We start from the raw sequence: 23,494 nt of genomic DNA, 5'->3' as shown, positions 1-23,494 counted from the left end.
ATCCACATCACTTTACTGCATCCTGCATTTCTGAGCCAGTCGATTGTAACGAATGTGACAGAACTTCCAGTTGCTGTATGTGTGGGTGGGTGTTAACTGTTCAATTGTGCTTCAGTTCCTTTGGGTCTCACTGAGTGGCCCTTAGGCATCATAGCTGTTCTTAGTGAGCCATGATTCCTTCTCTTTAGCTCCTACATGCAGTGTCGCTGCTGCCAAGCCTGAGTTTCTACAGTCCTTTGTGCATTTCTAACCAATCATGTATGTAATGGGAGCCTGTTGTCTTTGGAAAGCAGGAAATCTTTATGAAGCAGTAAGCAGCAATCACTGAGCAGATGGACAAACAGAAAATCGAAAGACCTGCTTTAATAACTAGACTTCTATCTTGTCTTGCCACTCTGAGATGCTAAGCAGAGCACATCTCAGTGCAGCCCTTTTGAGTGTTTCAGGCTAACTCCCAATGGAGTTCTTTGCCTTTTAGGTGGAGAATCTCCACAAATGAACCTAACCAGCTTCTTTTGCGCTTCCATTTTTTCAGCTTTTTTGCTTCTCACTCAAAATGAGCAGTATATGGCATCCGTGCCTCCAGAGGCAGTTGTCATAGCTGCCAATTCTGGTGGTGGTTTTTAAGTCACTGTTGATAAATGGCTATTTAGTGCCACTTCTTTCTCTTCTGCCTGTCTCCGAGGCAGACCTTGAGAGAATGTCATATTAAGTATTGAGCAGTATCCCCATAGACCATCAAATAGAATTATTCATGACTTCAAAACAGCTCAAGCTCTCCAGTTGTTCAGAACATCTGTAGACATTCTCATGTGTATCAAAAGTAAAATCTGTGTGATTGCTGCCAGAAGACAAAGGGAATGGTTTCTTCTTTTAGAATGTTATTAATGGAAACTGTAGTTCAGAGTAGGGGGAAAGGCAGGATACAACTTGTCTGTGCTTTAGACTTCGGAAGTTGCTGTGAATAACTCATGTTTTGTCTATGAACTCTGTGCAGTCAGCGTACTTCTTGCTTCCTCTCTGTGGATGTTCTGTTGTGCTGAACACCCTGGTGTGGCTGTCCCCAGCAAGGCTGCTTCCGTCGAGCTTCGACTTCTCTGCAGTAAAATGCTCTAAACTGCTTTTGTGGGGTTTGATTGATTGCTTCAAAGTAATGTGGATGCAGGGAGAAACCCAGGAGCAAGCTTGGTTCCAGACAGTAGATTTGGGTTTGGGGAAAACCTTCTTATATCTTGAGTGCATGTACATGGACATGTAGAACTTCTGCTGGTGAGTGATAACCTAGTGATAGTAACTCCCTGGATGTTCACTTCTTAATAAGAAGAGCTGAATTTTTAACAGCACTGTGCATATGGATCTACAAGGGTTGCATTGTAGCAAAGGTGTATGAAGACCACGTAGCAGGGGATAGGTGCACAAACCATGCTTTGACTGCTTGTCTGGATGCTCACCTTGAATGTGCTGTCAATGGAACCTCCATTCAGAACTGAAGAAATGTTCTTCACGTGGCTTGTGTGCAGCTGAAGCAGGCCTGGTTGTTTGCCTGCATGCTGTATGAAATGAATTTTACTTCTGTTGTGGTGTTTTCTTCACACGTGAATCAGAATCAGTCTTGGAGAGAACACTTCAGACAGCACTGAAAATGTAATGCCTGAGGAAAAAACTGACGTGTTACTGTGGATAGCTTTTGCTGTAATTTGAATACCTCAGTGTGTAAAAAAGTTTAAGTGAACTTGAGATTTATATCATTCAGATGTATTTTTCACATCAAATACTCCTTAGTTGGTAACTTGTTAGATGTAATAGGTATTTTATACACACGGTATTAAAGCATATGCCAAAGTATGCAGAAGGAAATGTATTCAAGAATACTGCTGGTTATGATTCATGTTTTTAAACATATGTTTTGTTATATGTTATACATATGGTATACTTATTGGCTTCCTATTTTGAAGTGCGTATACAATGTATGTAAACATTTGTATTATATATGAACTGTAGTAGTGACTTTCAAATAAACTGTGGCAGTGGTGAGGTGCATGGATGACTTGTATGTCTGTAGAATACATTGACTGGTTCTGGATGGGAGCATAAGATGTGCACTGACTTTTCAGTAGGTTTCTGCATTGGGGCATTTGATTGCTAAACAAAATTCCTATGGTCCAGTTCTTTTGTTGAAGTCACATTGGGGACCTTTGAGACTCTGCTGTTCATCCTGACCTGGAGTGACATCCTGTGATTTTTACCAGCACCAATGGAAGGTGCTCTATTACCTGCTAATTAAGCTTACCTAGGCCCTGTTGTTGCACCAGCATGGCCACTGATTGCAGTGGCTTGATCCCGTGGACCCTGACCTTCAGTAAAAACTACTGTGTAGTTTAGATCTGATCACAGTGACCTTAAGATGCAAGAATGGTTTTGGGATGCAGTTGCTTCAAGTATAATACAAAAAGCAGGATTGCCAAATGGTCAGACCTGTGGCATAGCAGGCTTTATTTCAGTGTGCTGTTTCACTTCTGGCTGGCTGGGTGAAGCAAGCAATCTGGTTTGCTCTGCAAATCACACATGGTAGCGGTCTGGCCTGAGAGCTGCTGGGAGATTGGAGATAAGGCTCAGCCCCTTCAAAAGCTTAGAGCCCAAGCTCTGAATGTGGAGGTCATTGGGAGTGCACTGTGGTTTAGATACCATCATCTCACTGTGAACTGGATGACAGGGTGCAGTGAATGACGCTGAGAGAGGATTCCTGGGAACACTCAAGCAGTTCTCAGAAATGACACTTGGAGAGTTTGTAGGCTGCACTTGGCAGCCAACAACATTAGTACCATGCCTTCGGCATAACTGAGCGAGGCACAAATACCTAATGAGCTCGCTGTGGCTTAATGAGCTTAATGGCAAATGAGCTCTGGCTTAATGGCAAAAATGCAGCCCACAGGAACAGTGGAGGAGTTGGCAGAGGTGCTGCCGTGGGACCAGAGAGGCTCTGTGGCATGGGTTTATTTGCAGCTGGTTTGGTGAATTTTACTTATTTTCTGCCCTCTGGCTGAGCTGCATGGGAACGTGCTCAAGTGCACTAGTTTCTTGTGCCCTCCTGTAAACCCTTGATCAGATTTCCTGGAACGAGGGCCTAGGTGAATTGTTTTGTCTGGAGAAGGACTTGCAGCCTTTCAGTACCTAAAGGGAGTCTGTAAACAGAAGGGGAGTCAACTCTTTGAAAGCGTAGATGACATCAGGACAAGGAGAAATGGTTTTAAGTTGAGGGTGGGAAGATTGAGGTTGGATGTCGGGGGAAGTTCTTTGCTATGAGAGTGGTGAGGTGCTGGAACAGCTGCCCAGAGAGGCTGTGATGCCCCGTCCATCCCTGGAGGTGTTCAAGGCCAGGTTGGATGGGGCCCTGGGCAGCCTGGGCTGGTGTGAAATGTGGAGGTTTGTGGCCCTGCGTGTGGCAGGGGGCTGGAGATTCATCATCCTTGGGGTCCCTTCCAACCCTGGCCATTCTGTGTGATTCTGATGGCCCTGGAAGTGCACAGCCAAGCTAGGGCAGCTGAGCACAATCAGTGAGGAAAACTGAAGAGGAAATCCAGCATGCCAGGTGGCTGAAGGCTTTTATGCTAATACAGTATGAGCCCACCTGTTCTGGCTGTATTGCTGTAGGACTTCTGTATCCAGCATAATAATATTTGAAAAATAGCACGTTAGGTCTTGTTGCTCTTTTTCAAAATTCTGAATGGGTTTCTCATTCCACAATGAAAACTGTGGAACAAGCAAGCTGTAAAACCCCCAGTTAATAATATGTATTGAATCCTGAACGCCTTGGTGCTGCTTTCTGCCCACATTTGTATCACCTTACATGCCAGAAGTGGAACTTTCCCTTCTCAAAGATAGGAGCCTGCTGTCACAAAGTGAGTTCCTGTTTTTCAACTGTCAGACTTCCCCTTTTTTCGGAAATACAGGTGGAGTTGTGCTACTCCTCTATGCTGATAATAAGGCTATGCTACTTTTTTCCCCAATATAACACTCAGTTCTTTCCTACAGACCTCTCTTTCTAATTGCTAGGATGCCAGTTAGCTGCTTTAATTCTGCAAACCACGCTTTTAATGTGAACTGTTTGGCAGAGCAGTTGGTAAAGTTACAGGATTTGTAAGGTAAATGCATTTTAGTTGGCACAGAGCCCTGATCTGAGAAGACATTTAAGCACCTGCAAAACTTTCTGCATGAATATTGTCACTAAAATTTCTCCGGTTGATTGTCCTAAGAACTACCTATAAGACAGACTAAAATGCCTATAATTTTGTATTTTGAAGTGAAGATAAAGATAGTTTTTCCACTAATAATTCAACTGCACACTATTTGGCTGCACTAACTATGATTTACAGGCCTTGGGGCCAGCATATTACATTTTTTTGTTTGAAATTCCTCCCCTGCAGAGATAGAAATTCGGTCATGAGACTGCTACAGAAAATCCTCCTAAAATATATGACGACTGCCCACTGTTGTGGCTACTGCTGATCTCTTCTATCATGCACTTTCTTGTTGTTATCACGTTACCTTTGACCTGGAAGCGTATCAAAATGACTCAAGTTTTCCATGAGAGACTTCAGAAAGATCACATTTTCTGATAACGTACCGTGCCCAGTGATGAGTTGGGGAGCACAGCTTGAAAGGCACAGCTTGGTAACGTCAAGGAGTGTGAGTTTTCTGCCTCTGTCTGGTTTCATAAAGTTTCCATCTATGAAATGTCACTGTTAGATTACAGCCTCTGCTCCTACCTTTTCCAGGAGTCGCTGCTTTTGGTGGCTAGGCTGCAGGCAACCCAGAGAGGTGACTCATTTTGTAGGCTAAAGCAGGGCTCTGCTGTGTGCACCAGGCTCCTTAAGGCTGCTCAAAGGTAGGATCCAGGAGTCTGGATAACATTTTCCAGGTGAGGAAAATTGAACTTGCCTAGAAAGCCACGTGTGGCTCCATGTGAACCACTTGCATTGCTACAGCCCCAGCCTTATTGTCGCAGGTCTGCAGGACGGTAATGCTCGCCATGGGCCAAAAGAGGGCGGGCACTGAACAGGCACACTGCAAGTACCCCAGGCTCTGGGAGCTGCCAGTAGTGCAAGCTCTGCTTAGTCCAAAGTCTTGAGTCTGGGTTAAAGTTAGTCCAGCAGAACTGAAAGGAGCATGTGAGGTTTTGTCTTCTAGTTTCCAACTGCAGCTGAGTTATTGTTCTGTAAGCTTTTTCTTCCCTGGTCTGTGGATGTTGTTCTATGTCATATGATATCCTGCTGAGCAAGAAGGGACTCAACAGATGAATGTCCTTGTGACACCGGGCTTACCATGTGTCCCATCTGCTTCTTCACGTGTCCTGCAGCCCTCCTGAGCTGCTGCTCTGCTCGGGCTCCCTGGCACAGCAAGTCACGCAACCACATGTGAGATAACCCTCCTGTAGCTGTCATGGCATAGTAGAGGGCTCTATAATAAAGACTGGCAGATAGTTATAGCCAAATTCTGTAACAACAGTGTGAATCCTCTAGCTTATGATGGAGTTATCTACCGTGGGACAAAAGGAGCTGATAAGAGAGAGCTAGCAAGGCAACATCTACCTTGATCTATCGTTAGTCATTCAAGAAATTACATAGATTTCACGTGAATAACCTCTTACTTGAAGAATTACATAGATTTCTGTTTTGGTCAATGTCAGGAAACCTGACTTATCATTGATAACACTGGTAAAAGCAGCATCAGTGAAGCTACTGAACTTTCAAGAAATAATTCCATTTGAGAAGTGGTTACTTTGTTTTTTGTTGTTCCTCCCAACCCCCCGCCAGCAGATTGGTAGATCCATTCACTCCAAAGAAGAAATCCATCTTTCCCAGGACTCTTAATGCATTGTGGCTCCACGCTCAGAATCAAGGCTCTTTTATTGAAGACAGTCCTAAAATACTGACCCCTTCATTCAAGGCTGAGGAGTCAGAGCATTAGAGACCATTCAGCTTGAATTCCAGTATGGTTCCTTGCAGAGCGTCTCTTTGAAGGGACCACGGCAGCAGCAAACTCTGAACCCCAAGGTATTTCTGAGCATCTCAGCTGACAGCTTCATCTCTTTACCTGTTCTTGACAGTTTTGTGCCAGCCATGCCTTTTTACTTCATGCAAAAGAGAAAGCATGGCATGAAATGTGCTCAGGCAACCGTGAAGACCACATTGCTTCTTATGACCTTGTAATTTTGAACACAGGTCATATAGGTTGACAGAAACTGCAGGCCTCTGCTTGCCTAGGAAACTGCAGACTGTGAGGATTACTGGTAGCCAAAATGTCTAGTTTTAGTCAAATATTGTCCAGTTAATCCTCTAGCTTCTTAATAAAACCACCAAACTGAAGGTGAGGAGATAAGAACTAGTGCTGATTTGATTAGTGAAGTGGTCATTTGTTCTGTCAACAGGTGCAGATCCGGCTCAGGTACCAGCATGAGGCCTGGCAGCATCAACGTGTGTCACACATGGGACTGAGCAAGAAAGGAGTCAGCAGATGAAATGTCAGTACCTCAGAGACAGGTAAGATTAGCTTCAGAAAAACCCCGAAGATTCTGAAGACAGACAATTGAGTTGCCTCTAAAAGGTCACTGCTGACACTAGTGGTTTAGTCTTGCTGTGTTTGTCAGTTTTCTGACTGTAATGTTCCATCATCTGCCAGTGCTTGCACCCAACTGTAGTAGTTCAGCAAGAATGAGGACATGTGAAGACCAATTCATAAAGCACCAATATTCCAAAAATTGGAGGAAAACAAGCAATTGATTCCTATTGTGACACAGACCAGCAGTATTGCTGTTAGAATGGCCTGGGACGAATCTTAACGTAACCGTGGTCAGGAATTTGACCATGAAGAAATTCTTTAACCATAAAGAAATTCTCTGTATTCCCATCCTGTTCTGACACAAGCGAGGGATAATGTAAATATCTGCAGAGGTGGTCAGGGCTGGTGTGCATTTCAGAAGTGGTCATAATTGATTAGCCTGTAGAACGTGTTGGAGCACTCAGTGCTTTTGCCTAATAATTTGACTTGACTGTAAGACTGTAGACTCCTGTGTCCCTCACTGTGTTCAGAGGATGAGGTAGAGGTCTGTGTGCTGCTGACTGCACCTTGTTTTCTAGCCAAGAGAAGCCCCCTGGTCACTACCTGTAATTTTCCGTGTGTTGCCCAACACTCGTGATTCTGTTTGAATGAACTGGTGGCAGGAACCCTAACACAGGGTACCAGCACTTGGTAGCCAGCTGGGCAGCAGCAGGCTGAGTGTCTCTGGGTTTCTGTGTAGCATGAGTGGCACAGGCTGTCAGTATTATGAGGAGCAGGGCAGTGAGGGAAGAGGAGGGGATCTCCTGCGTGGCTGGCATACAAACTAGCAGGCTTGCAGTTTCAGAAGAACAACAGTTGGCCTTCTGAGGGGGTTTTCTGGGGAAGAAAAGAAAAAAGCCAAATCAAACCACTGGTTCTTGACCTTTAGCCTGGCAGCAGCTAGATGGGATGCAAGCTTTTGGCAGAAAGGTTCCACCTAGAAGGATCTATTGCATGCCAAATTTATCTGATTGCTTCCAGCTCGTGACAGGAACACAGGTAGATAGATGAATAGATCAAGGACCAAGTGAAGCACCTGCTGCTTGACCACTCTGTGAGCAATATGGATGAATCTTCAGGAAGAAAGCACAGAACACAGCAAAGGAACAACGATAGGATCTGTGTGGGAAACTTATTTAGGCATCGCTGGCTTGTATTAAACTAAAGAAACAATATAGCAAGCCCTATGAAGAGCAAGTCAAATGCCAAGGTATGGTATTTTCCACTGGAACTCATTTCTCAAGTCTCATTCTCCTTTGCCTTGACCTATGTGTCATCATATGCAGTGTGGAAAAGAATCCATTCCGAGCTCTTTGTGTCTGAATTCACCAGTTCAGTTGAGAACAAGATTGGATTTTAAAGCTTGTCTTCGCTATGCACATAAATGTACCCACAAAAAAGCAAGCTATCTAAACATAAAGCAGTGTTGGAAGCGTGTGTCTGTGTTTGTGTAAGACAAGACTGCGTGAAATTTAAATCCAGCAGCAAGACATGATCACAGGTGATATGTCTGTACTTATGTGTAATTTCAGTATAATTTTGTTGAGGAGCTGTTTTCTGCTACTTGCATCCCAGGAAAGTGAGGACAGAGGATCTGCACGGATCCCTGCAACTACTCTCAATTATGGCATCAGGGCTGATCTTGGAGCAGTATTATTTCCTCTTGGTTTCGTGGTGTCTGTATGGAGTTACATCAGCCATGAAAATAAGAGTCTGCTGAACCAGTGTGAAGGACTTGAAAACAATGAACAGAATCAAGAAAATATATGGATGTGTGGCCTTAATGTACACTGCATATCCCATAGCTAAATCCTTGAGTGTTTCTGAATTCTCTAGGAGCTATAAGCCAGAATTAAATAGTCTGAAGTTCACGCTGTGCTTTAATTTGCATTAATTATCAATTGTATATCAACTTGCAAAACCCACTGAAAATTGAATTATGTCTTTCTTCATCTTACTCCTCTCCTCATTCAAGTCACTGGCACAAGATTGCTTAGCCCTCTAAGCATCTGATGGTGCAAAGCAGAAGCATTTCCCCGCCCCTCAAAGAACCAGGAAGAGCAACCACAGGCACCACTACAAAAAGCGCAGTACCTTCCCATAGTCTCAGGTGGAGGAGAATTTTAGCAGGGGAAGTCCTGATAGAAGCCCACCCTTGCTTGCTTTGGGGCTGTAGAGCTTGAGACATGACTGGACGGAGAAGAGAAGTCTGTCTCCTCAATACTCGAGCTCGCTTGCTGCTGGCAATGTACCTGTGGCACTGGGCACAACAGACTCTGGCAATATCGTGCCCTGATGGTGAGCTGAGAGCCATTGCTAAGGATGTAAAGAAATGCTGCCCCAAATGCCTCTCCAGCACAGGTAAGGGAATACGTTTGTCTTCTTTCAGGTGCGTGTGTGTGCTTTGAGTAATTGTGTATTCAAAACAAAACCACGAGGATTTCCTTTCTGCCCCACTAAATTCAAAGTGTCCTTTAGCTGCAGAGTGGACGTGTGTTGAAGGTTTATGTGCCTGTGCTTCTTGCTCTGTAGTAGGAAAGGGACTGGAGGAGGCAGTGTGTTCACTGTCACAGTGGCAAGGAGGACACTGGACCTGGTGGTGACCATGCAGGAGATAGTGGCTGAATGAGCTTTTAGAAACAATGTCATTCAGTTCCCTACTGAGGCTCCTTCAGGTCAGCAAAGGATGCAGAAAATTAGTGTGAATGTAGTGAAGGAGAGGATCCCTTCTGCTTTATGGGCTGCCTCTGCTCAGTAGCTGGAGAATTCTTGTTCCATGTGGACAGAAAGGCTGTTCCCTCTCACACAGCACTTGCCAGAGGTGCTATCAGGACCCCAGGGTGTTTCTACTCCAATTGACATCAAGTGATATAGGGTGCAGAAGGAGAGTCATTGCTTGGTCGGATCTGCTCCAGAATCCCCCACCAGTAATACACAGAGAGAAGCATCCTGAAGCTATTTCTTTTTTTGTCTGCCTTCGTTACGTTACCAAAACCAATAAGAGGAGGCCAGAGGTGAGCAGAGGAAACTGTGGGCAGTTCCTGGTAGACCTGTACATTCCATCACCAATCTCAGGAAATAATCTTCACAACTTGCTGTGGGTTTTCAAACGTTTCCCTCATTTATTTATTTTTTTCTTTAGGGTCACAAAACCTTTGAGTTGAATAGTATTTTCCTTTAACTGGTCTCCCACTGTTGAAAGAACTGCTTGATAGAACTGTTTGCTGATGGGATCAGTAGATGCAATTACTCCTTTGCTTTCATGAACCCAGGAACCTCACAATTAGAGATGACATTTGTGGGGAGCAAGCAAAGTTCACAGTAGAATTCCTCTGGAAACAGAGAATAGGAAGCATGTTGGTTTTATGGCTCAGATTTAGACTCCCTTCTTCCAGCAGAGTGTAGGAAGTCACAGCTGCTGCTGGGAAAGGCACGGAAAGGGAACTTGGTCTTCATTGGCCAATGGTCTTTTGAGCATCTCTGCTTTAATGATGTTGAGCTTGGCTGAGAAGAGCTCTGGCAGCATTTGAGAGCTGACTGGATGGGTTATTAATGTGTTTCGTGTGTATCAGCCAGTCAGATTAATGGTGAAATGCATTTCAGTTAAAAGGCAACTCTAAATTCTCTCTTTCTTCATTGCAGGGGACAACAGCCCATGTGAAGAAGCAAAGGATGCAGACTGCAAGTGTCCTCAGGGATTCAGTTGTACTGATAGGTCCTGTTCCTCCTGCAAGAAAACTGAATGTCCAGAGGGCAAGGAGCTGATTAGGCTGGGTAACTAAAGAAACATAAATGTCTCTAAAAGGCAAAGCTTAACATAAGTAGCTTGCTGAGCCACAGTTCCATTCACTTATTTCAATCCACTTTTGGGAATGCTTGCGATATAGAGGAGAGAAATGGTGTCTATATCATGGCTTCAGTGACTAAAACCCCTGTGTGTCCAAAGATGCAAAACTGGCAAGAGCTGCTTGCACATCTCTCCAGGAGTGTGATTCATAAAGCAGAAAGAGCTCTAAGCTGTTGTACCTCGGTGTCTTTCGTTAAAGGCACTGACCACTAACAATTCATGCTCTCTTTTCTCCTAGGTATCATTCACTATACGTATTCATGTAAACCATGTGAGACAGGAACCTATTCTAATGGTAAGAACAGCTGGTGCCAAAGCTGGACTGAGTAAGTATTGATATTTTTGTTCCATGATGACATGCACGACAAATATGTCAGATGGGGAAATTGAATCAGAGACGAGATCACCAGTGAGATTAAATGATTGGGCTTTTTAAATTCAGCAGTACACATTTATCTTCTGCCTTTTTAGCCAATCTCAAAGCAAACCTTAAAGTAAGCTGCTACGTATTAAGCCTGCTTTTAAGTCCAGCACAAACTGTTGCAAAATTGTGCCAAATATGGGCATCAATTGCACCAAAAATTGAAATAAATATGCATAGAGACAATTTTGATCTGGTATTATCTTCTTATGGGGCTGCTTTAATTTTACCTGCAATGCTATGAAAAAGAAACAAAGGAAATGAGCTATGGAAAGAGCAGTGGGAAGGAAGATAAGAAGCCAAGGAAAAAGGCTGGGGAGGAATGAAAGAAAGGGCAGCAGCATTCTAAATATGACTCTTTCTTCTTCTAGTTGTGAAAGTTCTGGCCTCCTAACAATCAAGCAAGGCAACAGCACACACAATTCATTATGTGGCTACCTGGTTAAATATTTGGACCGAGGTATCAGCTCACAATGCTTTGTTTCTTTGAGCCTCCTCTTTCTTTCTGTGTCTGCAGTTGCTGCCCTCCTGCATAAGTGCTACCCAGAGCTTGCTATCATGCTAGCTTGCTTTGAAAATGACTGTTGTGTTTATGCCAGTAGAACACAGGTTAGAGTTGCTGACCCAGGCAACCAGCAATTGTCCTGAGAGCACAGCTAGGAAACTTTCGGTTTTCCACTGAAACTCTGCTGCTTAGCTAGATTTTTCTCAGAAGACAATAGTTTAGTGGGTCATTCACTTCCTTTACAAGTATTTGTTCAGTCCACAACACTCAGAACTGAAACTGTGTGTCTCTTCGTGGATCAAACTGCCCAGGAATGACTGTTTGCAAGCTTTGCAGGTACTGAATATCAGAGAAAGCTTCTGTTTCTACCTTTCTCTTATCCCTAGAGGTACTTTTCAGATCCCTGGGCCCTTCATTTAGAGAAGCTATTAGTGCTGCTGAGAGAAACTGCTGAAAGGTGCTACTTTTAATTTCTGTGAGGCTGTCAGAAGTGTGAAAATTTGGCTTACTGTACTGCTTTTCAAGAAAACATTGAAGGTGAATCCCCCTACAAAGCAAAAATCAAAACAGAGTAGATAGAGCAAGTGACAGTGCTGCTTTTTTCATGAATGCCTTTTACCACAGATAGTGATCCACTGCATCTTTGCCTGGGATCACCTCAGTTCTCTTGCAAACAACTGCACTGCTTTTACCCCAGGCAAATAAATTTCCACAGAAAGAGGAAGTTAATGATGAAATTTCCTTGCAAGCACAGCCTTTCCTTTGGCATTTGTCTGGGCACGCGTTTTCTTATTTTGTGTTGTATATTGAATTGCAGACAATGTTACAAATGATTCTCGGTACACCACTATGCTGGCCATCCTGACAGCAGTGGGTCTATTTGTTCTCATCTTGCTGACCTTCTTCTTGCATCTCTGCATCTGGTCGCTGAAGAAAGAAAAACACCCCGCAGCTGACAGTAAGTGTGCTTTGTGGGCCTCCCTGTGGTTTTTCACTGGAGAACAGTGTGTGCTCCAGATTTAGAAGAGAGTAAGTTGAATAAATAGATACTGATTTGCTGTATGATTTTTGGACTAGTTGCTTGGTTTCGCTATGATGCAGTGCCTCAGCTGCATCTTTGCCCCCCTCCTCAGAGTGGGTCTGTGCTGGAAAAGGTAATGGGGCGAATGGGCTGTATGAAGGCCTCTTGCATGTGCAGTGTTTTTTGCTTATTCTCACTGCAGATGTGGAACGTAACATCTCTAGGCTGCCGTTGGCTTCACAACCATCCCACCACAGAGAAGAGACTTATAGCTGCCAGTTTCCAGAAGAAGAACATGGAGACAAAATACTGGAAGAGAAACCTTACTACTTCCAACCTCCAAGTCTCCACTGAGGACAGACAAACTGCAACGTGCTGTGAGAATGAGGAGCTGAGCTCAGCTGTAAACCAAACAGGAGGGAGGGACTGGGTGCATGAGCATCATTATGTACATAGAAATAAGGAATGGGTTTGGGGTAAGTTTTCAAAGAATCCTAGAATGGCTTGGGTTGGAAGGGACCCGAGAGATCATCTAGTCCAGCTCCCCTACAATGGACAGGGTTGCCAACCACTAAATCAGGCAGTGGGTCAGGCTGCCCAAAGCCCTATCCAGCCTAGCCTGGAACACTTCTAGGGAGGGGGCCTTCCGTGCTGCAAGCACACACTGCTGATTCATATCCAGCTTTTCACCCACTAGACCCCTCAAGTCCTTCTCTGCAGAGGACTGTTCTCATTGAGTTCTTCTCTCAGTCTGTACACGTAGATGGGATTGCCCCGATCCAAGTGCAGCACTTTGCACTTGGCCTTGTTGAACCTCATTAAGTTCTCATGGGCTCAGTTGTCAAACCTGTCCAGGTCCCTCTGGATGGCATTCTTTCCTTCTGCCGTATCAACTGCACCACTCAGCTTGGTGTTGTCTTCAAACTTGCTGAGAGTGAGCTCGATCCCGCTGATGAAGATGCTGAAGATCACTGGTCCCAGGATAGACCCCTGGGGGACACCACTCATTGCCAGCCTTCACTTGGACATGAAGCCACTGACCACAACCTTCTGGCTGTGACCATCAACCAATTCCTTATCCAGTGTATAGTCTACCCTTCACATCTGTCTCTCTCCAATTTAGAGATAAGGATGTGGTGTGGGACCATATTTTGCTTTGATTCTTCTTAACAAACCTACCATTTAGAAACAAAGAACCTGCTAAGTCAGGCTGACATTCTGTTCAGCTGCATTGCTTTGCAGAGTTTATCTGAGCTGTGGGTTTTGTTGTTTGTTTGTTTTTAATTTTGGTGTTGTTGTTGTTGATGCTCTTTTTAATGTTGCCTGGGACCAGGGGCCCTTTTTGTCATTATTATTCCACTTTGCATCTTCTGCAAACTCTTGTGTGGTGCTCCCACGAACTGACAGGTTCATAAAAGACCAATGTTCCACCATCAGTCCCTCCAGGGCTACAGGAAATATAGTATCACCCATAGGCCCCTCCTTGTTAAGCAGCAAAGGGCCAATAATTTTAATCCATGGACCACTCTCCAGTTGCAACAGAAGTAAATTTTATCCCTGTTCTCCCCTGTAGCTCAGCAAACCTTTGGTACCTGGAATAATGAATTAAATAAAAGAGGCTTCTGGTAAACTCCAGTGAGAATCATGCTGTTTAGAGAAAGACAAGACTTCATATACTCTGGAGAAAGCTGCTTGGAGTAGGCTGGTGGCTAAACCAATTCTGCACAAAAAGGAGTCTGAATCAGCCTTCAAGTAAAAGTTTATAAATATCTCATATTGCAGCCCTTACAAGGTTTTGCCTCCATGGTGAGGGTTGCATGATCTCTTGAAAAGAGGGTCCTGAACAGTGGAATATTTCCTTCCTGACCTAATCATGTAATCATGTAATCTGCTCCAAGGCTATTTATTTCCATTTGGTCTTTCTTGAAGCCTTCTTCAAAGGAGGAGCTTCTTGGCAAGCTTGAATAGACCTAAAGGATTGATTTCATGATTTATGGACATTCTTTTGTTGCTGAACATTTCCTCAGCGATTGTATCAAGAGGAGTTATCTTGTTGCTGTTACTTTTTGTCGTTGTGCACTATGAAATCTTACAACTGGGTGAAATAGTTGTAGGGGGAAATGAAGTTGTAGGGGGAAACGCATTCCTTCATAGCTCCAGTTTTAATCTTCTGTCTTCCCTGTTATTCCATGTAGGACAGCTGATGTCCTTTTACCTTACCTTTCCTATCATATAAAATGGGAAGAGTGATAGTTCTTAAAAGCCTATTGTGAAACTTAATTAGTACTTTCAGTGTATTTTTGCCTTCTTTGATCCTTCTGCTGTTAATTTGTGCATTGCTGATAATTTTTCCTGTAGGTATTGCCATGTAAAATTCATTTCAGAAGTGTTTTCTTCCATTGCATTGAGAAACATGCAGATTTTTAACTGAGGTGAACTGGAGATTCGTGAAAGGTGCCAAGTATTGGACTGGATGAGACAGGACTTAGTTTGATGTGTGAGTTTGACACTTAGTTTGAAGTGGAAGATTGGCTCTGCCTTATAAACAGGTGCTCCATGGGATTTAATATACTTCTGAAGTCTGAACTCCTGGTCAAGGCTCTTCTTACTGCTCCTGTGCTGGCCATGTTTACTCTCTGCTCTGTATGGACCCTTCATTTTTTAATATAGCATGTTTTTCAATCAGATTTTGGGTGATGACCCTTTGTGAAGGTAAAATAAACTCAACAATTGAATTAAGTGTGTATTTGGTATAATTAAGCAAACTGGAAAGACAAGATTTTCATCTTTAGGTCATTTCATAGTTCCTGAGAGTAATACAGTTTTACTTTTCCATCTCACTTCTGTCTTGCAGAACTTTGGCTATTGCAATAGCGTATCCCCAAACTCCTCTGTCATAATTCTGATGGTTGAACTTGTGAGTTTTCTCCTTTTTCAGTAAGTGGCTTAACGTTTCCTGACTGGTGGCTAAGCCGGAATTTCAGCTACCAGCAACCAAAGTAACAGGAAACTCTGCTGGCCACTTTTTCTGTTGCTGACAATGGCAGAGAAACAGCAACATTTTGGGCTAAACAAATGACAGAAGATACTGTCTGGAGGAAGAAAGATTCAAGCATCTAGATGAAGTCCCTGCCTATGGCAACATATTGGGCAAATTCTGGTGAGGAGTGGAAGACTTCCTGGGCTGTGGGTGTTGAACAGCCAACAATTACTGCCAGTTAATACTGAAACATGATGAACAGAGCCATAATATACACGGGAAATTTGCACAGTGGCCTCTCCAATTTCTATATGCCTACCTTGAAGAGCAGTTCTACTTCATACTTACCTAACCACCTGCCTTCATGGCTGGTAATTGATGGAAAAAGCAACCGATTTCCTGACTTCTTAGAGCTCAAATTAAAAGGGAAAAACCCAAAGTGTGAATCATTTAAGCCTTGGAGCATTCCAGTAAAGGAGCTGTACTTTGCATCAAAGAAAATGAAAGCTATCAGTTCAGAAGAGTGAGCTTGTGAGAAATCACTGTTTCAGTTTCCATTCAGAAAGAACCATAGGTTCATTTTATCAGTGCTCACTGGTAGCATTTTGGTAACGTTTGGGTTGAACCGTAGCCTAATTTTCAGCTCAATCCCAGTGTTTATAGTTTCTCAAGCTCTCAGTTGAACTTCAGATTGATCACTTTGCTGAAGAGAGGCTTTTCCCTCAAATCATTCGCATCCACAGAATGTCTACAGCTAGATTTTTTGCTTGAATCTACACAGAGAAAGCCCTGAAGGAGTGTAAATGTGTAACAAACTTCACCCTGTTGAAACAAAAAGCTTTTAAACTTTGACTATGACGAAGTTTGATACTTAGAAGTGGCTTGAAGACCTTCCCACACAGTTTTAGGAAAGGCAGGGTGGCAGTTAGGAGAACAAGGTAATACCCCTTACTGCAGTCGTTTGCTTAATCTCAAACTGCTGTGTGCATTACACATGCAGGCTCAAAAAGATTTGATGATAAGAGATGATCAGAGGTGGTTGGGGCCCCACTGAGCCCTGGGGATTTCTAAATATTTTAGCTGCAATAAAAAAAAAAGAGTGAAAGAGTAACAGGATAAGAGAATTGCCCGAGGTACAGAAATGTATTCTCATAGCACAGGTTTTGCTCAAACAGAAAGTCACTAAAGATTTGTGCATGCAGTGTTTTGTTATGCTGACTTGTCTGCTCGTGTTTTCTGCAAATTATTAGGATTTTGAAACTGGAGAAGGTAAAAGAAAGTATTTTCACAGGGCTTCCTTCCTCTTTTTCTTTCTTTCTTTCTTTCTTTCTTTCTTTTTGTTTTCTTCTCAAAGAAAGGGAAATTACACCTGTTTTTCTGAATAACTTTTGATTTTCTTTTTTCCCCAGGTTCGGTCCAACATGGCAGAAGTTGGGAAAGCTTATGAGAAAGAGGCATAATTTATTTTGCTTGTGGACATACTTTTCTTTGTTTTTCCCAGATCTGTCGATGCATCTGGTTTTACAGTATAGCCAGCTTTCCATTTTCTTGATTTACAAGAGGCCAGTGTAGGCTGCATAGATGGAAAGCTGGGATGAAATAGGGACCATGGGACCATGCAAATCTTTTTCAGGTGACTTTGCAGACATCCCCTGGGTGATCAGCCTGCAGCTAACTGAGAGCACGTGTATGAAATGAAATGCTTAATTATTCTGGTTTGCAGCAATGCTTCATTTTCCTTGCCAGGAAAATGATGCAGAGTGTAAAGATGATTCTGAAGGTGTTCAAAATCTAAATGAAGTACTGTGAAAGGATTAAAATGAATAGATGTAATTTGACCTGGCCCCACTTGAAGTGTTTGGGTTGTTTGTCTTGGAGGGCAGAAGGCAGTAAGGAGAATGTGGGGACATGTCCTTGATTAGGGCAAGCAAGAAAAGCAATTGGCAAGAGATTATTCACCACAGAGTACTGCTCTGTGCTGCCATCCAAAGAAAAGCCATGGTTTTTCAAAGCAATGCCTGCTTGAATGAGGCTGGAAAGTTGTTAAGTGTGAATGCTGCTTTCTAGGCATGGTTTAAGCACAGGTTAATGGTTTTATTTGTATTACTTACAGAGTATTTTACAATGTTCTTTTTTTTTTTTTTCCTGAAAAGGATCAGGCAATAAATATAGCAAGCAAATTGAGAAAGGTTTCTCATTGAGGCATATGTACAGCTGAGGTCAGAATCACAGGGCATCAATTGCAGTGGCTCATTCAAAGCAGCAGCCAGTGAAGACTCATTCATCTGCAGGTCCTTATTCACCTCTCAGTCTGAAAGAAGCTTGGTTTCCAATTTCTAATCGCCTCCTATTCATTTTTGCAGCTTCTTCACTTTCTATTGGGATCGTATTCAGGTACCCTCTTCCTGTCACTGCATGCCGACGTCCTGATGATGATGCCAGGATTTCTTAGGGATGATTGGTGGTGGCTGAAGTGTCACAGTATCAAGGTTTTTCTCTGGCTGGAACAGATAGCCAGAACATGTTTTTATCATGTGAATATACTATTTGTAACGTGACTGTTATCTGCCAAATATTTGTACACTAGAGAGACACAAACTGGTCTGAAAAAATACCTTCTGTAGGTGGAAGAGTAATTTTTCATAATCTTCTGCTGTGGAACAATTGATAAGGATTGGTTCTGTCAGGCTTCCTGCAAGACATCAGCAGGGAGCAGTTAGGAGCTGGATGCAAACGCCTATGGCAAGGGAAGTCACAAGGGCTGTTCCCACACAAGGTTACATCCTCTCCCTACAGCCAGCATCCTACTGCCAAGTCGATTTGGCTTTTAACCACAAGAAGGCTGAGATTCCCCGTGATAGAAAAGATGGAGGTCTGGGATTGTGCTGGCTGCTGGACTGAGCAGGGAAATGTGGAGAGCTATTACAGCTTAGCAGCCAGAAACCTAAGAAGCCCGTAAAGAGCATCTGTCTGGTTGCAGCTAGAAGTGGAATCTGACTTTAACTAGATACTGTCTCTTGTGGCAGCTCCAAATGTCACATCTGTGAGGAGGATTCTGTGCTGAATCTGTGGGCATTGGAAGGCTTTTTGTTTCTTACAAAAGCAGTCTTTCCTTCCAGAAAATGCTACTGGACTTACCTGTAATTTCAAGCTGTAACCTCCCCAGCACAGTGGATTTCTCCTTTCCCTGGATTCCCGTCAAGGGGAGTTTTCCCTTCAGAAATGAAAAGAAAACACTGCTTTTCTATGCGTTCTTCCTTTTTCTCCCTGCTGTTTATTTTCATCACCCAGAGCTGCTCACCAGATCTCAGTTCTGTACTTATTTGACCATTTCTACTGTTTCCTGTTACCTCATACGTGACTGTAGTTCTCTCCTCATCCACAGAGAGAAAAAGCAGGTCTTCTGGGAACAGGATCAGCAGCCTTTCCTTAGGATCCTGTGGAAAAGGGGTGATTAGAGACGTCATGACAGCACCTCAAAATGTGGAGCTGCCTGCAGCACCTTAGCTACTGTGCCAGCCAGACACTGTTCTTTGTATCAGTCAGCTTGGGTAAGATCTCACAGGATGAGCTGTGTTGTTTATATTTTTCAGAAATACATTCCCATAATAGAATGTTTATAAAACTCTGTCCTTCCTGTGTAATGGGAAGGGGATGGACTCCCCCTCCCAGTTTCTTTGGAAGTTGAGTGCAACTGCCTGGACAGAGTTCTCAGAAGTGGCTCTCCGAAAAGCACCCTTCTGCATTTCCTTTTGTCTGTTTAATGCCGCGGGACTTTCAGCATAGTTAACCTTATGCTACCTTTTCTGTAGCCTGCCAAAGGCATAACAACACCAGGAACAACAGTCATAATGCTGCAAAACATTTTTTGGGGAACTACGCTTTATAGCTTTTTTTTATTTGCACCAGTCCCATGTGAACCCTTAGTGAAACCTCAACTGGTTTGAACCTGGCCAAAGCCACCCAATATCAGAGCACAATGTTACCTCTGTGCAGCCAGTAGCCATCTGCACCATGGTCAGATGCTGAATCCTTCCCAGGTGTTGAATTGGTTTTCCTTCCCATTTCAGAATGGTGTTGCACAAGAGATGTCTCATCAGCGCTCTTTTCTTCCACTGCTCATCACATGGCACCTTCATCAATTATTATTATGATTTTTTTTTTTAAGATGAAGCAAAGGGTGATAAAAGACAAAGTATGATGTTTATCAGGATTACAGGGTGGTAAAAATATTTAGGTTATCCAAAACAGAAGATAGGTATGGCTGAAGTACAGTACTGCCCCGTAGACATCATGCCCTGCTAGACATCAAGGGCAGCTGAGCAGATATTTAAAGACAAAGAGGGAAACCTCAATTGCACTGCTAATAAATAGCACGAGGAAGAGGGAGAAAGGCAAGTTGGCTTTCCAATTAATTCGTTCACTTTAGGAACCTGAGCTTAGAACGACGTCGAGGAAAGCTTTGGGGAGGGCATTGAACGCCCTCAGCCGCATCCACGCCGTGCTAGCAGCATAATCCTGCCATCTTGTGACTCTTGTGGGTGTTGCAGTGTGTTTTGTACGTATTTATGTCTGTGTGACAGCATGTATTGAAGAGTGTCTTTGTTTTTTTGTGTGTTTTTTGGCTGTAACTAAGAGGAACATTTATATATATGTATATTAGCAGTGTAGCAGCTACATCTCATGAAGAAAAACAATCAGCAGCGTGTCAAAAACCTCTCCTGAACTTAGAGCAGCATTTGCAAGTGTTTGGTGATAAAGCGTTGTGGGTAGCAAGTTTATTTTAGCCCAGATAGAATCTACAGCATTCTTGAATAAAGTTACTGTTCAGTTTCAGCCCGTATTCCAAAGATCTCTGAAAATCCATTTCCAGAGCTGCCACCGTTTCCTGTTTTCAGCCCCTTCTCTTTACATCTACTCCCCACCGACTTACCAGGAAAGAGATATTATTGGTGGGACTGGCTGAGGAGTTGGCATTTGCCATCTTGATTTGGTTCTGGAGGTGTTGAATCCATTTGTCGAAGTCGGCTGAATTTTGGCAGCAAATGAGCCGGGACTCCACCATGGGCCCTGTGCAAAGACACAACGTGCCCTGGCTCTGAAGAAGGGTGGCATTTGAATCCAGTGGGTGAATTCTGTGACTGTTGCAGCCCTTACAGAAGTTGTCCAGCAGGCTTACCAGAAATTTCAAACGTGCAGCTGATGGCAGTCACAACCTCCCTCAGGTGCATCCCAGCAAGAGGAACGAGACCCTGGTGTGATGGGAAAGGTGTTAAAAGTCAATTGGTAAGAATAACCAAGAATGATGTAGGAAAGCACTGTGTGTGAACTAGATCCGATTTCATCTGCCTTGTGGTCTCTTTAATTCCTCCCCCATGCTCCCCAGCCAAGCCAGAAAAGATGATGTTCATATTAAGGACAAAGCAACCTTGTCCTCATTTTGTCTTTTATTTCATTACATGATCACTTTTCTGTGCCATCCTCTTGCTCCACTCAGCTGGACGTGGAATTTTATCATCTCCACTGTTATACAGCTCAGTTCCTGCAGCTGGAAGTCTCTTAATTTGTCTTTTTCCCTCACGTTTAGGATCCACAGACATGTACCAATGCCATTGGGAGGCACTGCAGTGCTGAGGGCTGCTCTCCTGGATGCATCTCTTTGCTACTCTGTGCCTGCCCACTCCTGTACCTTTCCTAACTCTTCTTCTCCTGTCGCCTCCTGTTCTTATCACCTTCTCTTGACGCCTTCTGGTTGATGCTTAGCTCTCTGGTAGGGAGCTGCACTCCCTCTCCTTGGGGAAGCAAAATGGCTGTGATAAGAGGCCAGCTAAAATTACAGAATATAATATAAATAGAAACTGGCACTTCCTCTTCAATCTCTGGAGCAGACGCTCTTCCCTACTCAAAATAAGCTGAAAAAAAATGGAGAATTTTGAGCTACTGTCCTAGAAAATATGCCAAAACTCCACTGAAACCAGTGAAGTGTCTGCCTTAGTTGATGGGGCCAGAACATGTGAGCTCCATCCTGAGCCTTGCTCTTGGCGCAGCACCGAGAAGGATGCTTTCCTTTTGCCATGCATATGCTAGAGCTGTGAGCAAAGAGATATTTGGGAAATCTTGACAGTGAGCGTGACTGCAAGACACAGAAGGATTCTTGTGCTTTACCTCATAAACAAATGCCTTCTTTGTGTGATCCACAGAAAGAATCAGCAAGTGGAAGGAGGTCAGCACAAGGTAGCATTCAGACATCTCCTGTTGGAATAAGACCAGTCACATCTGTCCTCCACGACATTTGAATTTTTTTTTTTTTAAAGGGAAAGGAAATTGCATTTCTTCAAAGCTCTCCACTTTCCCTTCCTCTCTCCTCATGCAATATTGGTACATCACCACATGCAGTGCTGATTGATTGACAGCTGTCTGCAGGTTGATGGGGAGCTCTGCAGTGTCTAACTGCTGGGTTGGCCTGCACTACTACATCACACTTTGGCTGAAAGCATTTAAGATTGAGCTGGACCAGGCTCGGAGCACTCGAGTTAGCTGTGGGTTTCCCTGTTCACTGCAGGGGAGTGGGACCACATGACCTTCAAAGGTCCCTTCCAGCTCAAATGATTCTGTGACTCTTCTTTGTAATTTTATTTTGTCTTCCCAGATAAATGAGCATGTGCTTAAAAGAGGCGTGAGTCCATGGCAAAGTCAGGACAGGTCTCAGTTCCCTCTTCTGGTTTCAACACCACTGTAATGGCTGTCACACCTCAGTGCTGTCATCACTCAGCTCCATTTCCCGTGGAGGGGGCTTGAGCGTCACACGTACAAATTTGCAACCATCACAATGTTATCTCGTAGGGGAAAAGAATAAAAAAAGCCTTCTGACAAAAAGGACATTTTTATCAGAGTGAATGAACAAAAAGTCATGCTGCTCAGGCAAGTGGCAATGAGATCCTTTCAGCTCTTGCTGGCACTGGTGGAATGAAAGTTGAATGTACTAGTGTTAACTCTTGGGGGGAACAGGGGGAAGTCAGGGCAAATTGTGGCTTTGGTCAAGCACCGATTTGACAGTAATTTGGACAGGATACTTGAATTTCAAATGTAGCTCATGTTTTGTCTCCCAAGTGAAAAATCCCCTGCATATTACCGTGGTCGTAGTGTGATGATGATTACCTCCATGTGATAACTTCTCAGAAAAACCCAGGAGGACCAAACAATCTCCCCAGGAGAAAGGATTTTCCTGCCTTCCCAGCCAGCGATGGGCTGAGCGATCAACAAGTCCAGCAGTTCTTCCTGTGTTTTTCCCCACAGTGCTGCTGCCTGGGAAAAAAAGAAAGACAAAATAGTGAGTATTTCTTCCTGAAATCATGCTGGGAATCATGCTGTAGAGATAATCAGAAGAGAAAAAATGGAATCTAGAGTCAAGCGTTGCTGATATATAAATAAGGTAAAAGAGAGAACGGGTAATTTTGCAGTCCAGACCACAGGAGGCTTGGATGTTGACATATATATATGTGCCTTTATAGAACATTTCCTCTCTCAGTGCATGCTCTCAGCAGTGGGATAAAGCACGGTCCTAGGAAATATGGTGATGGACTTTCTTGCACGTGAATTTGTTGAGCAAAAACTGAGACAAACTGATTTCTTCCCTGGTGTACTACATATGAATCTTTGCCTGTGTATCGTACTCACCCCTTCTGTCTTTGTGGGAATTGCAGGGTCCTTAGGTTGGAGGGATCCCTCACTCTGGCCGTCTGAAATGGACCATTTTCTGTAATGGAAGAGATTGTGGAAAGGCATAGCAAAGCATTTACGTGTGTGGTTTGAAAGAGGGAGAATAATTCATGCTCAGTCAGCAGACACACTTCTGGATTTCTGGCGTGAATTTTGTGTGTTATAGAGTATTCTATTTTAAGCTGGAATGCCGGCTGGGTGCAGCTCAGTGAAATCTAGGGGGAAAAAAATGCAGCAGATGCAGAATCGGAAAACAGGCATGTCAAGGATAGCAAAGCTGAAGTTATAATGAAAATACTGTCAAAGGTCCCTTTACTTTAAGCAAGAATCATGGCCTAAAATTCATCAGAGCATTTAGACTCCCAGTTTTCCCCTGGCATTGTGTGGGAATGGCTTGCAGAGAT

At 43.6% G+C, this 23,494-nt stretch overlaps 1 protein-coding gene across 1 annotated transcript; it reads left to right on the top strand.

Annotated features, from left to right (window-relative positions):
* Nucleotides 1-8,783: 8,783 nt before the first annotated feature.
* On the top strand, nt 8,784-12,745 carry TNFRSF18 (TNF receptor superfamily member 18; the record flags this gene model as incomplete). The annotated part of the gene is made up of 6 exons (XM_079545585.1): nt 8,784-8,958; nt 10,240-10,371; nt 10,683-10,770; nt 11,237-11,325; nt 12,188-12,328; nt 12,594-12,745. 6 exons carry the CDS (start codon nt 8,784-8,786, stop codon nt 12,743-12,745), a joined length of 777 nt encoding a protein of 258 aa, XP_079401711.1.
* Between the last annotated feature and the right edge of the window lie 10,749 nt (nt 12,746-23,494).

This window comes from Tetrao urogallus, assembly GCF_951394365.1.
Source record: "Tetrao urogallus genome assembly, chromosome: 21".
Taxonomy (NCBI): Eukaryota; Metazoa; Chordata; class Aves; order Galliformes; family Phasianidae; genus Tetrao; species Tetrao urogallus.
Note: the sequence above shows the minus strand (reverse complement) of the source record. Positions and strands in the feature narration are given on the sequence as shown.